Below are 14,353 nucleotides of genomic sequence, written 5' to 3' on the forward strand. Positions count from 1 at the left end.
CTGACTCGAGGAGACATGGCGGGGGTGGGGGTGAACGGAGAAATACTGTTATTTTCTCATGATTTCATGCCCAAATCCGTAGCTGACGGCACACATTTTGTTTATTTTCGGTGTCAGTTCGACTCACCGCTGTTGGGCGGGAGGTGTGACGCAGGAGACGTCGTCTTTCTTCACACCTCGACACCTCTGCCGCATCACTCCAACTCCCCTCAGGGCACTCCGTCACAATGTCACCCGGCGGAGGCTCCTCCCTAGTGCACATTTTTGTCAACGGTGTCAGACTCTATGTGTGTCTGTGTGTGTGTGTGTGTGTGTGTGTGTGTGTGTGTGTGTGAGTGTGTGTGCGTTATCCGTCTGGTATTTCAGGGGAAATTTCAGCAACCAGCTCCTCGCTTGTGCTGACCGATCTGTCATCCATCAGTAAACTGGGTCAGTGTGGAGGTAAAGCGCACGAAACGCAGAATGCGTACGATCTCCAGGGCATTCCACCCATCTGTCCCTTTACCCATATTTGCAAAGCGTTAGAGTGGACAGATCGATACGGGGGGCGGGGGGCGGCACAAAAGAAGAAAAAGGAACTACCAAGACGGAAGGTCGCGCCGCGTCAATTTTAGTGCTATCACAGCGAGAGGCGAGGCTGCCTGTCGGAGGTGTGAAGCGCGCGTGAAGACTCATCTATTCTTAACCTCCGAAGGATGTCATCATGTCTCTCACTCTCTCGCGCTCGCTCTCTCTCACTCTGTTTCCTGTCTTCCCTCCGAACCTCTTTCTGTTTAGTAAACGGTCAGCGCTGAATCTCCGAACCCCCTCGCAGACCACAGTGAGTCCGACTTCGCGGGGGATGCTGGGTGCGATGAAAATTGGATTTGCATCGTTGTAAATCCGACTGACTACTACCTCCTCCAACTGATCATCAACGTTGATAACAAATACTTCCACATACAAATACGCACAAATACTTTCTTATGGCAGATTTACTTGTATTGATATCGTCGTGGAAAACAAAACACACACACCAAATGGAACAAAATTGCCTTCCCATCGGATATTACTTGTCCCTCAAAGGGCATGGTATTCAACCGGCAGTGGTGCTCTGAGAGCCATTACACCAAATGGCAGGATGCACTTCTGCCCTTTGTGGAGCCTGCTCTTCTGTATGTACCTCCCTGCTCATCTTGGACTTTACAAATGTCACTGCATCTTCTCTGCAGCTTGCCCCGCACCTTTTTTTTTTTACATATGTTTGCTTTCTATATACCGTACAGTATGTCTACCTCAAACCATGCATGCCCTCTGCCTTCTCCATTCAGTTCAAATTTTTACCCCCCCCCCCCAAAAAAAACCGCCAGCCTCAGCCTCCTCCGTCTCTCCCACCTTTGCCATCCATACTTCCTCCCTCTCCTCCTCTCTCATTATGTCCTCCGGCGTGCACGGGGTTTTTAACTTTGCTGAATATTTCATGCAGGTACCTCCGTGCCTGTGCATCGACTGCTGCGCTCACTGTTTTCCTGCCGTGGCGGTGACTAAAAGCAGAGTCGGCGAACGGTTTTAACAGTGGCTGCGTGGACAGTAAACGCAATGTGGAGCGACTGAAAACACAAGCACAGTTTGACCAACATTCAGGGAACGGCAACAAGCTTCAGTATTTTTATATTGTTCTCCTTTTTCAAAAACCTTTGGCAGGGGTATTAATCCTCATTTGCAATTTTTTTTTTCCTCAGACTGAAATATAACAAGAGCTTGAGGTAGCTCCAGCTATATTAATGTTAAAGTTAGTCCCTGATGTGATGATTATGTCTCTAAATAATAGAGCTGCATTTTTTTGTACCTGTGCGCATGTTGGTTCATGCACCTCAATATTTTATGAGGAATTTTTTTTATTATTAATATTATTTATTTTGCGTAAAAGTCTCCTTATGTGTTTGCACCAGAGTTAAGAGCTCTACATTGAGACCAAGAAAAGACGAAACTTTGCTGTTTGAAACAAGACACCAACACCAAGAGACGGGTTTACAACCAAGAGCAATTGTCTGTTGATGTAGTATAGTTACAGTATATTGCAGTAAAGTGTACAAAACACACTACTGTGTTCCCACTCAAAATGTGAAAGATTACTAAGCCCTTAAATAAATCTTCACTTGTGGCTTTGTGGCACCAAACAGCAGTAGGGTAGGTAGGGTCCAGCTGCAGACTAGGAGAAGGTACGAAAGGGCCTTCTCCATGTCACGCCCTCCTCTTCCAGCTTCCACGTCATTCAGCTCACCTGCTCTGCCTACTCAACTCATCAACTCATCACCAAGCAGTACACTGTATATCGACCTTGCTCTCGCACATGTACCACCAGCTCTCTGCAGATGGTATTAGTGTCTCTCTAACTGCGTGTGGCTATTAGGGCCGGAGTTTGTGAATTGGACGCTATTTGCAACGAGGCTCATTTGTATAGAAAGCGGCCAATTTTGCACCAATGTATGAATAATATCCAATATGCTATTTGCGTGGTAGCGCAGTTGGGGGTGCATTTCACCGTTTGCAGGTGCTTTGCGAATTAGACGCTCGCTGTTATTTGCACCGGTTTAGCAGCCACGAAAGCCACGCAATTGCTTTGTGAATACGGCCCAGAGAGTTGTCCCCCTCAATATGTTATTGTAAGCATAACTACAGTATGTGCCCAGTACTCCTGGTAAAAGTGCATCAGTAGTGGGAGAAGGTCGATGCCACCCTCTCGTGGCGCACCTAGCCCTTGCCCCTTTCGGCCCTTATTGACTCTGGAGCTGATGAGAGCTTTGTAGACCGCAGTGTGGCCATGCAAATGGGGATCGTAACTGAGCCCCTAGATTCCTCTCTGGAGGCCAAGACCCTTAACAGGATGCTGCTAGCCCGGTTGGAGCACAAGAGCTCCAGGTTGCCTTCAACCCTGTTGACTTCTGGTAACCATCAAGAGTTAATCAGCTTCCACATCCTTGACTGTCCCCACACACCGATGGTACTCGGTTACACCTGGCTACAGACCCACAACCATCAAATGAACTGGACCTCGGGTAAGATAATCTCCTGGAGCACATTCTGTCATTCCCACTGCTTGCCTTCTGCACCGGCATTGTGAGACTGCCCCTGCCGGACCCTCCTGACCGGTCCTCTGTTCTGGAGGGCTATCAAGACGTCGCCCAGGTGTTTAGCAAACATCACGCTGCGTCCCTGCCTCCTCACTGCCCCTATGACTGTGCCATCGATCTCTATACTGGTTCCCCTCTCCCCAGCAGTCGGCTTTCAGGTCTCCCGACCTGAGCGTGAGGCAATGGAGGCACTGCATTGACGTCCGTGGTCTTAATAACATCACTGTTAAAAATGAATGCGTACCCTCTGCCACTCATTAGTTCAGCTTTTGTCCCCCTCTGTGGTGCCACCATTGTCTCCAACTAGATCTGCGCACCTCGTCCCCATCCGTGATGGTGACGAGAGGACGACTGCTTTCAACCCTCCCCTAGGACCCTTCGAATATTAAGTTAGGCCATTCGGCCGCACCAACACCCCTGCTGTGTCCCAAGCCCTGATCAATGACGTCCTCCATTTATTATTTGTGATTGATGTCATTTTAGACCTATAATAGCCTCACATCATTTGAGTCAAGATTGCAGCCAAGGTCGTTGCCTGTGATCTGTCTGCTGAAAACAGCCCCATGGAGGTGATATTTGACAAATTTTCATTCTATGAACAAACAAAATTTGTTAAAGCAAGTAATTTGGCCTTTCCAAAATCATTCTATTAAGCTGAGAAAGATTCCATATTCTGTTAGCGCTCAGAACTGGCTGGTGCGAAATGCCCACTGCGATCCTTCTGCAGCCAAGCAATGTTAGATATAGTTATAAAGTCAATTCTCTCAGTTCACAGAACATTTATTTATTTTAACTTCACCAAAGTAACATTGTGCAATGGTGCATCTAAGCCAATACAGTGAACAATCCCAGCGGCCTGCATGTTACGCTTCATGTGCAAAATGCAAATCGACATTTTAAGAGCAGGGCATTCCTACTACAGTGCTCTTGCATTATAACAAATTATTTGCTGAAAAAACATTAGAGATAGGCCTATGCAAAACAAATATATTACAAAATGGCCTTTAATAATACAAAATTTCCTACATAATCAAACAAAATATGCATAGGCCTATTATTAATAGAACAGGCAGGGGCAAGTCATAAATAAAACAGATATCACCCTAATTAAAACAAAAAGACTTTGGCGCTTTGAGTTTATTAATAACAATAAGCTTTCAGTTTTTTCCAATGGCACATGTTCTAAAACATTCAAACATAAACAATTTAAGTAAATAAACTTTAGGCCTACATATTTAAAATTCCTATTCCAATTATTCCAAATGTAATGTAATGTTCCTTGATATTTATTATTGTTATTATTATATTCTCAGTTCGCAAATATTGCTAACAATACGCAATGTACATAATTACATTACATTTTTTATTATTTTTGTACATAATTATGTATGTACTTTATTGTATATACAGGACTATATCATTTCAATATATTTAACGCTGTATATAGATTTGTAGTTTTTTATTACTTTTACTTTTTGTTTTATTTTACTCCTATTTTCATTTTTGTTTTATCTTTTATTTTATTTTTGTATTTGTACTATGCCCAGCACAGTCTCTGGAGTTTGTCAAAAAATACATTTTGTGACATATTGTATGTTCAGTGCGATATGTATGTGACTGATGATAAATGTTTTGAATCTTTGAATCTTTAAAAATAAATCCTGCTTTCCCGTTGTTATATTTCCCGGGAAACAGGAAATGGCTCGGATGGGTATTCCCCGAAATCCCGCCATGGTGTTTTTGTGTGCCCAGTCACGAAAATCAAATGCCTATCAAGTGATTTGTGCTTTTGCGCTGGGCTTGGGTGCTGTTCTCTCACAACGTTCCTCGGCCGACAACAAACTTCACCCCTGTGCCTTTTTCTCTCGGACGCTCGCTCCCCCGGAGAGAAACTATGAGGTTTGCAACAAGGAGTTCCTCGCCATTAAGCTGGTTCTGGAGAAATGGCGTCACTGAATGGTGGGAGCTGACCAACCCTTCATGGTATGGACCATAAAAACCCTGCATACTGTACATTCAGTCAGCCAAGCGGTGTAATTCCTATCAAGTGAAGTGGGCTCTGTTTTTTGGCGGTTCTTCTTAGGGGTGGTTCTTACCTACTGTCCAGGTTCCCGGAACATAAAGTATGATGCCCTTTCCCGCCTGTAGTCTGTGGAGGAGACTTGTGCCGACCCAGATCCCATCCTGCCGGCCACCTGTTTCATCGCCGCGATTGACGGATCTAGTGAAGCAAGCCCAGCGGCAGCAACCTGACCAGGTCCCCCAATTGCCTGTTTATCCCTGACTTTGTCCACTCCCAGGTAATCTGGTGCACTCATTCCACACATCTCACCTGCAACTCTGGTATCAACCCTACACTGTAATTCATCCGTCCACGGTTTGGGTGGCCAACTATGGATGCGGTCCTTCATTGCTGCCTGTTCCGTGTGTGCCCAGAACAAGTCATCCACTGAACCCTGTTCTGGCCTACTCCGTTCCCTGCCAGTCCCCAGTCGTCCCTGGTCCCATACTGCCTGTCTTCGGGGTATTATCCGCGGACCAATGGCCAGTCAGAGCGGGCAAACCAGGAGATGGAGGCTGCACTCCGCTGCATCACTTCCGCCATCCCGTCCACCTGGAGCTCCCAGCTCCCTGGGTAGAACATGCCCACAACTCCTAGCCAAATACCTCCTCTGGTATGTCCCCCTGCCCGACATTTCCCGCCTGCCTTGCTTGCTCTCCTCTTACCCTGTTGATCCCTTTCAATAAACCCCAGTTCATATTTACCACTATTCCTGTCTCCGCGTCTTGCACTTGGGTTCGCCTGTCTCAGCCGTAACACTCCAAGCCTCTGGAGTGCCGGAAATTCCACTGTATTGCTGAAAGGCAATGGCGAAGGAGGATTCCTGCCTGCAACGTCTGAGACTGGTAAATAGCACGCGACGTTGACCTTGACCACACCAAAGCCATACCTAAACCTAACCATCTCTAACCTAACGCCTAAAGACACCGCCACACCATGGTATACGCATATCAGCACACGAGAGGCCTGGCATGTCAGGGGCTTCTCCTGGGCTGCAGGCGGCTTTTATTGGAGTACTGACACTGGTTCGCCCCGTATGAGCGGCAGCAGCAGCCTGTGGCACCTGTAGGTCAGCTGGCAAATAATAAGGCCGCAAATCTGCCAAGGAACAAGGAGAGCCAGTAGTCCTGCCTCTCAAAATGTTCAGTGTTCAGTGAGCGAAGTGGATAATGGGATGTCATCAAGTAAAAAGAATCAGAAGGTTAGTTAGAGTTAGCTCCTGTACACTCTCTCTCTCTCTCTCTCTCTCTCTCTCTCTCTCTCTCTCCTCTCTCTCTCTCCTCTCAGAGATGGGGGGGCAGAGGTGGGTTTGAGTCCCTGGGCACTGTTTGAACCATGTTGCCTGAAAGAGCAGTTTTGTGTTTCATGGATGGCGGGGTTCAGAACAGAGGGAGTGAGGGGCGGGGGGATGTGTGGAGTGGGCGGGGGCCACACGGGGCCGCCGTCACGCAGGCTGTCCATTAAGCGTTCCTGCTGGGCAGCCTTCCTATCTGCCGCCATCACGCGCGCTACACTGCACCTGCCCAGCATGACAGCAGAGACCTCGTCGAGGAGGGGGAGGAAGGGAGGAGGGGGAGGTTGTATCCTAGAGATGGAGAGGAGAGCAGGGGATGAGGACGGTGTACGGGAAGGTAAAGAGGATGGGTGGATGAGAGAAAAAACAGAGACGGCATGAGGAGGAGAAGCGAGGCAGAAGACGGGCTGGGGCGGGGCAGGGGAGAGAGGGGCGAAAGGCAGGGCGTAAAGAAGGGAAGGGAAGAGAGAGAAGGCAAACATTGTGTGCCAGGGAAAATGGGGACGATGGAAGATTTAGGAGAATGGAAGGAAGGAGGGATGACACAGAACAGGTGCAGTGCTCGGGGGGGTGATTAGAAAACTTTACCACCTTCCATTGTGTGTGTGTGTGTGTGTGTGTGTGTGTGTGCACATTTGTGTGAGTGTGTGTGTGTGTGTGTGTGCGTGCAGGTGTGTGTGTGACAATGACCCTTGGCTACTCTGCAGTGACTATGACAGACTGCAGAAGGGTCAGAAAAGGGCGTGGTATTTGGTGCCACCCCACCTCTTGGTTACAAAGTTGTATTTAGAAATGTTTGTCCTATTTGGAGGTTGGAATGGGTTGAATCTCATTACTTTTCATTTTACACTGGTCCCTGTTGTGGTTACGGTTTGGTGGCATTAGACTAGGATTAGTTACTAGGTTTATTTTATCCAGTTCCAGGTTTGAAGAAGAACCCTCTCACTCAAACGGAGAGATTTCAAGTTTCGAGATTTCAAGGGAAATTTTGGACATTTTCTTCCTTAAATGGCTTGATATTTCCAATGCGCTTTGGCTGCATGGAAAATATCTATAACCCTTTAACTCTCTAAATATTGACAAAACCCCATGAAAAATAAGGATCAAACGGGGATATCTCATTAGCATGTGTCTCGTTATTACATTTCACTGCATATATGTATGGAAGTATGTATATGTATGTGACAAATAAAAATCTTGAATCTTGAATCTTGAATCGTTTTCCGCAGACGGAAGATCAGAGTTAATTACCGCTCAAGGGCCTGGACCGATGGCGGATCTGTTGATCCAATCAGGAGAGCGGACATATTCAAATAAATTACCTTCTAAAATGTTGAACAAGGTCTTCAACTGAAGGAGTGACACTGCTGTGAAAAGTTCCGAAGCTGAGAAAACACCCATGACATTAAAAGACATTATGAACGATGGCTAGACGATATGAACTACGTCTTTTGCAATTCAGTTTGCGAGTGAGTTCTATTCAGGGAGGAGTGTTGAAGAGGGCTTTAGAATTCACCCTTTCCAAACTCCATTAACTGCTCTTTAGAAGTAACCTTCCCTCTGTCTCCCGTCTGTATCGTGGAGCACTTTGCAGCCTTGATATCCTCATCGGTCCGTGTCCGACCGGAATGATGACAAACAGCCACATTAAAATGATAATGTCTGACGCGTCACCCTCCGGCGGCCCCGAAACGAAGCGCCATCCCCTGACAAGACCGGTGGGGACTGATGAACGAGCCGAGCAGGCCCAGAGAAACTGCTTCTGACCCGAGAGTGAGGCGGACGAGAGGGAAGGGCAGAGGGAGAACCGAATGAAGGAGGATGTAAAGGACTGAATGGAGAGAAGGAGGAACGTTTGAGATGAAGCCAGAGGAAACGGAGGGACAGAGCAGGATGGAGGGAGAACTTGAAGCCAGCAGGGCCATCGGTGCATTCAGAGGATCCTCCATCCCTCCATCCTGGTACCCAGCAGCAAGGAGGAGGAGGGGGAGGTGGAGGGGGAGTAGGAAAAGGAGGAGGAGGGGTTGTTATGTGGGTTGAGAGAGGGTTAGTGTGTGGAGAGGAGGAGAGAAGCGATGGGCTGGTATTGGAGAGGTTGGTCTGAGCTCTGTGCGTGTGTGTGTGTGTGTGTGTGTGTGTGTGTGTGTGTGTGTGTGTGTGTGTGTGTGCAGGTGCGTGTGCATGTTTGCGTGCGTGTGACATGTGGGGAGAGGGGGTGAAATAGACTAGAAGGTATTGTGCTGCCATATGTAACAAAACAGACTGGAGGGGAAGCGAGTCAAAAGAACAGAAAAACAAAACAAAAACAAAAAAAAAGTGTGCGTATACAAGAATACAGTATATACTGTATATATACAGGTATATACCCTAAGCTCTCCTCCTTGTTCCTGCCTTTCTCTCTCTCTCTCTATCTCTCACTCTCTCTCTCTCTCTCTCTCTCTTGTTTTTACACACACACACACACACACACACGCACACACACACACACACACGGAGATGCAGCATTAGCCAAGGCGTACAGTGTCTGACGTTTTCATTATTTATGTTTTATATTGTCTATTGTTAAGTGTGTTAAAAGCGATATTAGTTTGAGCAGGTTTGACTCTGCGAGTCATTCTGTTCTGTTCTGTGTTTATATGTGCTGCAGAGGAGTTAAATAAACCGTTTCTACATTTCAATAGCGTGTTGATATTCAGCTAGTGTCTAAGACCCCGTTGAGGGTGAGAACTTCAATGAGAGATGAACTAAGTGATCAAACATACATTGTCTAACATCATTGTTATACAAGCGTCAAGGTTCTTTTATCATTATGTCATACGCACAAGACAGCATCATATGGAAGCAGATATTGCTTTATGCATGGAATAAAACATGTGCTACAGTAATACTTAATAACATGTTGGAAGGGAATCACACAAACTGTTCTATATCACTATATCTATACTATATCACTATATCAAGTAAAAGCAGTAAAGTAATATTTTCCTTCCAAAGCATCAACAAATCCTCTTTCGGTCTGGGTTGTTGTGTGTATTCCATGTTTAATTAAAAGAATCCGCACAAGATCACAGTCAGGAGGCAGCTCGCATTTAAAGCCTAACAGATGAAACCAAAGGTTCTTGTTGCATTTTCCTGTGTGTGTGTGTGTGTGTGTGTTCCTGTGTATTTTATGGCACCCTGCTTCGTGTGCATGACTTGAAAGACTACTATCTCCAACAGGTGTGGAGCTGCAGGAGTGTTAACCACCGGTAAACGCAATAGGCCTATTTATAGAGACAGAGGAGGCATCTGAAGAAACACCTCCCTATCTCTCCAAAACTCTCTCAAGTGTTAATAAGGCTTGTGGGAATTGTGTGTGTGTGTGTGTGTGTGTGTGTGTGTGTGTGTGCGTGCGTGCGTGCGTGCGTGCGTGCGTGCGTGCGTGCGTGCGTGTGTGTGTGTGTGTGTGTGAGTTTTGTGAACAGCATTAAAGCAGTAAAGTGGGAAAAAATAATAGGATTCCAAACACGATGACGATCAAGTTGAGACATCTGGTGACAGTTCAGGTAACAACAACAACAACAACAACAACAACAACAACAACAACAACAACAACCAATATAAAAAACTGGATCCAACATCAGACTGCACTTGGCCTTCAGCAAGTTGGAGGAGGAATTGATCACGCGGGGAAACTGTGCTCAGGCAGTGCCCTCTGGTGGCCGGATTGCAACACTCCCCCAAAATATTTTTTTTAAATATACAAACACTTTTCCTTTGCCCATGAGGCATTGGTCTTCATGAGAACAAACAGGTGTGTTTTTCATACGACAATTAGTTGATACAATCTGCAGGTAGGTAGGTCGGTGGGTAGTCGGTAACACTGGTTTCCTCGCAGTTGGAGTCTCATCTCGGGTGTCTAACTGCATGTTGCATGTTCTGAGTGGTTTTCCTCCCACACTGAAACACACACGGGTTTGGCTAAATTCTAAATTGCACCTGGTTGCAAATGCGTGTGTGCGTGTGTGTGTATTTGAGCCTGCAATGGACTGGCGTTCCATTTAGGGATCCACGACAATCAGGTACAGAAAATGGCTGGACACAATATGCAACCCACCTGGTTTAAAATGGTGATGCCCACGCTGTGCCCCCATACACACCCATAATAGGATCGTTTGAAAAACAGAAGATCAGAACAGATATCCACTGTTTCTCCTGCAGCCCTGCTGATCCGGCACACTTCAACATGGAGCAGATGATTATGACGGCACAGTTGTGGGAAGGGTGAAAATGGTTCAATTATACGGACAGGGGACATGTGTGCTGGTGTGGCGTGCAGGAAAGGGGGAAGTGAGAACAAGAGAAAAAGAGAGAGTCAAAGTTGTCAGCGTGGGGTTTCTTTTAGCCAGGCTTTGCCGACTCTGAAAGGGCTGTCTGTGCTCAAAATCCACAGATGATTTTAGTCTGAGTGGCCACTCCAACACCGTTTTTAATATCGGAAATGTCTGTGGGAGTGATTCATGGTGTCATCAGACGGACTTCATAAATCATTTCATAGTGTTACAAAGCATTATTAAGCCCTGACACCCCTACTCAAACTGGCTTTCCCATCTCACAGCTGACAGGATAGGGTTATGATAAATAGTTGAAATGGAGACGGCTACAGTGTTGTTCAATAAGAGTGCCTACAGTAGTTGTCCGGTGATGGTCAATTGAATTGCTGATGTCACATGTCAAAAAGAGACTGATGGCGATGCAACGATCATGGAATGACCACTATTTATTCATACGAGTTTATTGATTAGAAAAAAAGATTTCATTGCATTAAAAAATAAAAAGCAACAACCACTTGTCTTGATATGTTTGCCATCAAAATCGCTTGTCTACTCAATTCTCTCTCATGCTGAGCTGCCAGCATGAAGGTAACAACTCAAAGTTGTTTCCCCGCTCGAAAAGAAAAAAGGTTTTAAAACTCAAGCCGACACGTTAAAATCATGACTTTTCTGCACATTTGTGCCTGATTAGATTACGGGGGTGCATAGCTGCATGTTGAATGCTGTGTTGATAAGAAACACGAGGCATTGATTAAAATCTCATCATCATCTCCATAATTGAATATCCATATGAGTAGCAATGAAAATCTTCCAGCGGGGAAGACGGGAGCCGGAAATGACAGGGAAGGGGTGGAAACGGAGCAAAATGGAGGTGGCGTTTGAGACATGAGAGGCAAGATGGCTGAGTGGTTTGACTTGATGGAAAGGGCTGTGACTCGTGATAAGGGCGTAGGGAGGATGAAAGGAATCGCGGTGGAAAAGAAACGGAAAGAGACACGCAATGAATGTGGCTGATTGGTTTCCATGGTAACTGCTGATGAGGTGAGGGTCTGAATGAAATAGCTGGTCCTTCTGCCTCGCTATAAATCACTGTCAGACACACGCACGCCGCACGCACGCACACACACACACACACACACACACACACACACCTTGTAATGATGAGGGTGGAGTCACTTTTTCAGGTCACAGGCCAGGGAATAATCGACCTTAGGTTTAGTTTCTTTGATCAATTAAACATATACAGCCATTTGTCCATCGCTTAAATTATTAAATTATGGCTCCCGAAAAATACCGCTTTCTGATTGGCTGGCAGCCATCCATTAAACTCGCACAATGGGGTGCCTCATACATAGTTCTGTGGTTGCCAAGAGAACACAGCTTTCACTTGCAGCTATTATCTTATTAATTATTTATATTGTTATTAAAGAAAGGGCAAATTATTAACACAGCCACTATCTCTTTTCTTGACAAGCAATATAATTATTGAGGTGTCCCTACAGGAAGACGTAGCCATTGGTTTCTGAAGAGACAATACTAAGTCTCGAGTTTGGGTTTACGCTCGCCACCATCTTGGTAGGAAACGGAGGAAGCTGCTGGTTGGCCAAAACCTGCATTTGATGAGTACATTTAAGTCGACATGAGTATCAATCCAGTGTTTAGACAACGTCCGGTGTTAGAAGGTCTGATAAAAACGTTACTACATCTGATGTTCCTGATGGTTTGGCGATCGAATCAGCGACAACATCTGCGTCATAATGTCCAGCGATAATAACGTCGAAGCTCCAAGTCACAGTTCACAGGTAACAGCTGCTAGCCTCGTGTCTGCAGCGGAATGCACGCTGGGGTCTTCCAAACCAATTTGCATCAAATCCCGCTCTCTCTCTCTTTCTCTCTTTCTCGCTCTCTCTCTCTTCCGAACTCGAGCACTAATTCACAAAACAAACACACAGATGCATTGAAACAGAGGGAATAGACTGAGCGCCGAGGGGCAGATGGTGAAGTGGTCTAACGGAGAGCTTTTCACTGTATCATTTTTCGTAACCATAGGAACCGGGGCTTCACGACAGGACTCCCGCGGGCGTGGCTGGTTCACAGACCGTCCGTGTTCGTCTGACGTCGTTTCCTTTGTACTCCTACCGACACGCCCAGCTGATCAGTGTCTCGGCGGTCAGCGCGACGACAAGCTGCCGGCCTGCTCGCTAATCTGTCCTGCGTTCATGGTACAGTAATTCATAGATAAACCAAACGTTAGTTTCTATGATTATTCCAGGCGGTATCGTTTTAGATAAGGATGCCCGACAAAGGATTTTTCGAATGGAATCTTTGAGCAACACAATATATCCATTCTGAAGAAAATAAATGCACTTTGGTGCACTTTTAGTTCTACTCCATAATACTCTCACAGTGATGGAAGTGCAGATAGGGTTAGGTATCCAAACTGTATGCTTTTATGGAACTGACCAAATTTGCATTGATATCCAGTATGGATAATATGTGTAGGTGTGGTTGCATCACTTTATGTCTCTTAAGCCACCCACTTCCAAACTCTATCTTCAAAAGTATGATACCCCAAGTTTGTGACCCCCACTAAACTCTGGCAAACTTGTTTCCGATGCCAGAACTGGAGTTGCTTCGACGTCGACTTCGAGGTCAGCGAGCGAGAGGTTATGTGCTGGGATTGACTCTCAGTGGAGGCTCCGTGGTTTAAATGTGAAATTAGTGAAGCGCATCAAAGCAGCAAGAGGTCAGATCAGTGCAAACAGGGGTGAGGGTAAGGGAGGGGGTGGACAAAGAGGTAGATGGACAACTCTCATAAGAGATCCTGGTGGTCAGTTGATGAGATGAACATACCGGGTGTGAACAGCCAGAAAAACAGGGGACAAGACAAGGGACAAGATAAAAGCTCGATAAAAAGGTGTGAACCGACTGCCGCGTGCAATGGGGAAATCGCGACTCCTGGTTGTGTACCCGGTGCGCCGAATCCATTGTCCAATCACAGCCCGAGGATGTGTCGACTCACCTCCACAAACAGGAAGCAGGGAACAATGGAGCTGCTGCTCTTCAAGCCGGGCTTCTCCTCCACTGCCATTTTTCTTCTCCTCCTTCTCCTTCTTCTTCTTCTCCTTCTTTGCTTCTCCTCTCTCTGCTTTTGCTTCCCTCCTGTCCCGCTCTGTCTCCTCCCACCTGCGGAGGGGCAGAAAACACTGTGCTTTAGATCCACCGGTTCACACCGGGTCAGGACCCGGGTCAGGACCCGGGTCAGGACCGGGTCAAGTGTGAGATAAAGCGGAATCCAATCAGGATAAAATGTGCTTTACTAGGATCTCAGACTTTTCCTCGGGGCTCAGCCTTGCCCTCCCGCCAACATCACACCGCTTTCTTTCATTTCATTTAACGCAACGTACACATGAATATGAATTCAAAGGACGATGTGTTAATGGTTGTGTATTATCACACCAAGTACCGTCTGCAATTTCTCGCCGTGTGATTCAACACTGAGACGCCGTGAAGCACTACTTAATAATGCAATTCAACTGACGGAAAACATTGCCGCGATTAACATCATAAT

The 14,353-nt window shown here is 46.3% G+C and overlaps 1 protein-coding gene across 1 annotated transcript in view; it reads right to left on the reverse strand.

Annotated features, from left to right (window-relative positions):
* The window catches only part of plppr2a (phospholipid phosphatase related 2a), a gene marked incomplete at both ends in the record, with an annotated part of 46,731 nt that extends 32,858 nt beyond the window's left edge, over positions 1 to 13,873 (reverse strand). The window contains one exon of the mRNA XM_080009419.1: positions 13,805 to 13,873. Coding sequence (XP_079865545.1) covers positions 13,805 to 13,873 — 69 coding nt within the window. The remainder of the gene's footprint in view (positions 1 to 13,804) is intronic.
* Positions 13,874 to 14,353: the final 480 nt, after the last annotated feature.

This window comes from Zeus faber, assembly GCF_960531495.2.
Source record: "Zeus faber genome assembly, chromosome: 11".
NCBI classification, from domain to species: domain Eukaryota; kingdom Metazoa; phylum Chordata; class Actinopteri; order Zeiformes; family Zeidae; genus Zeus; species Zeus faber.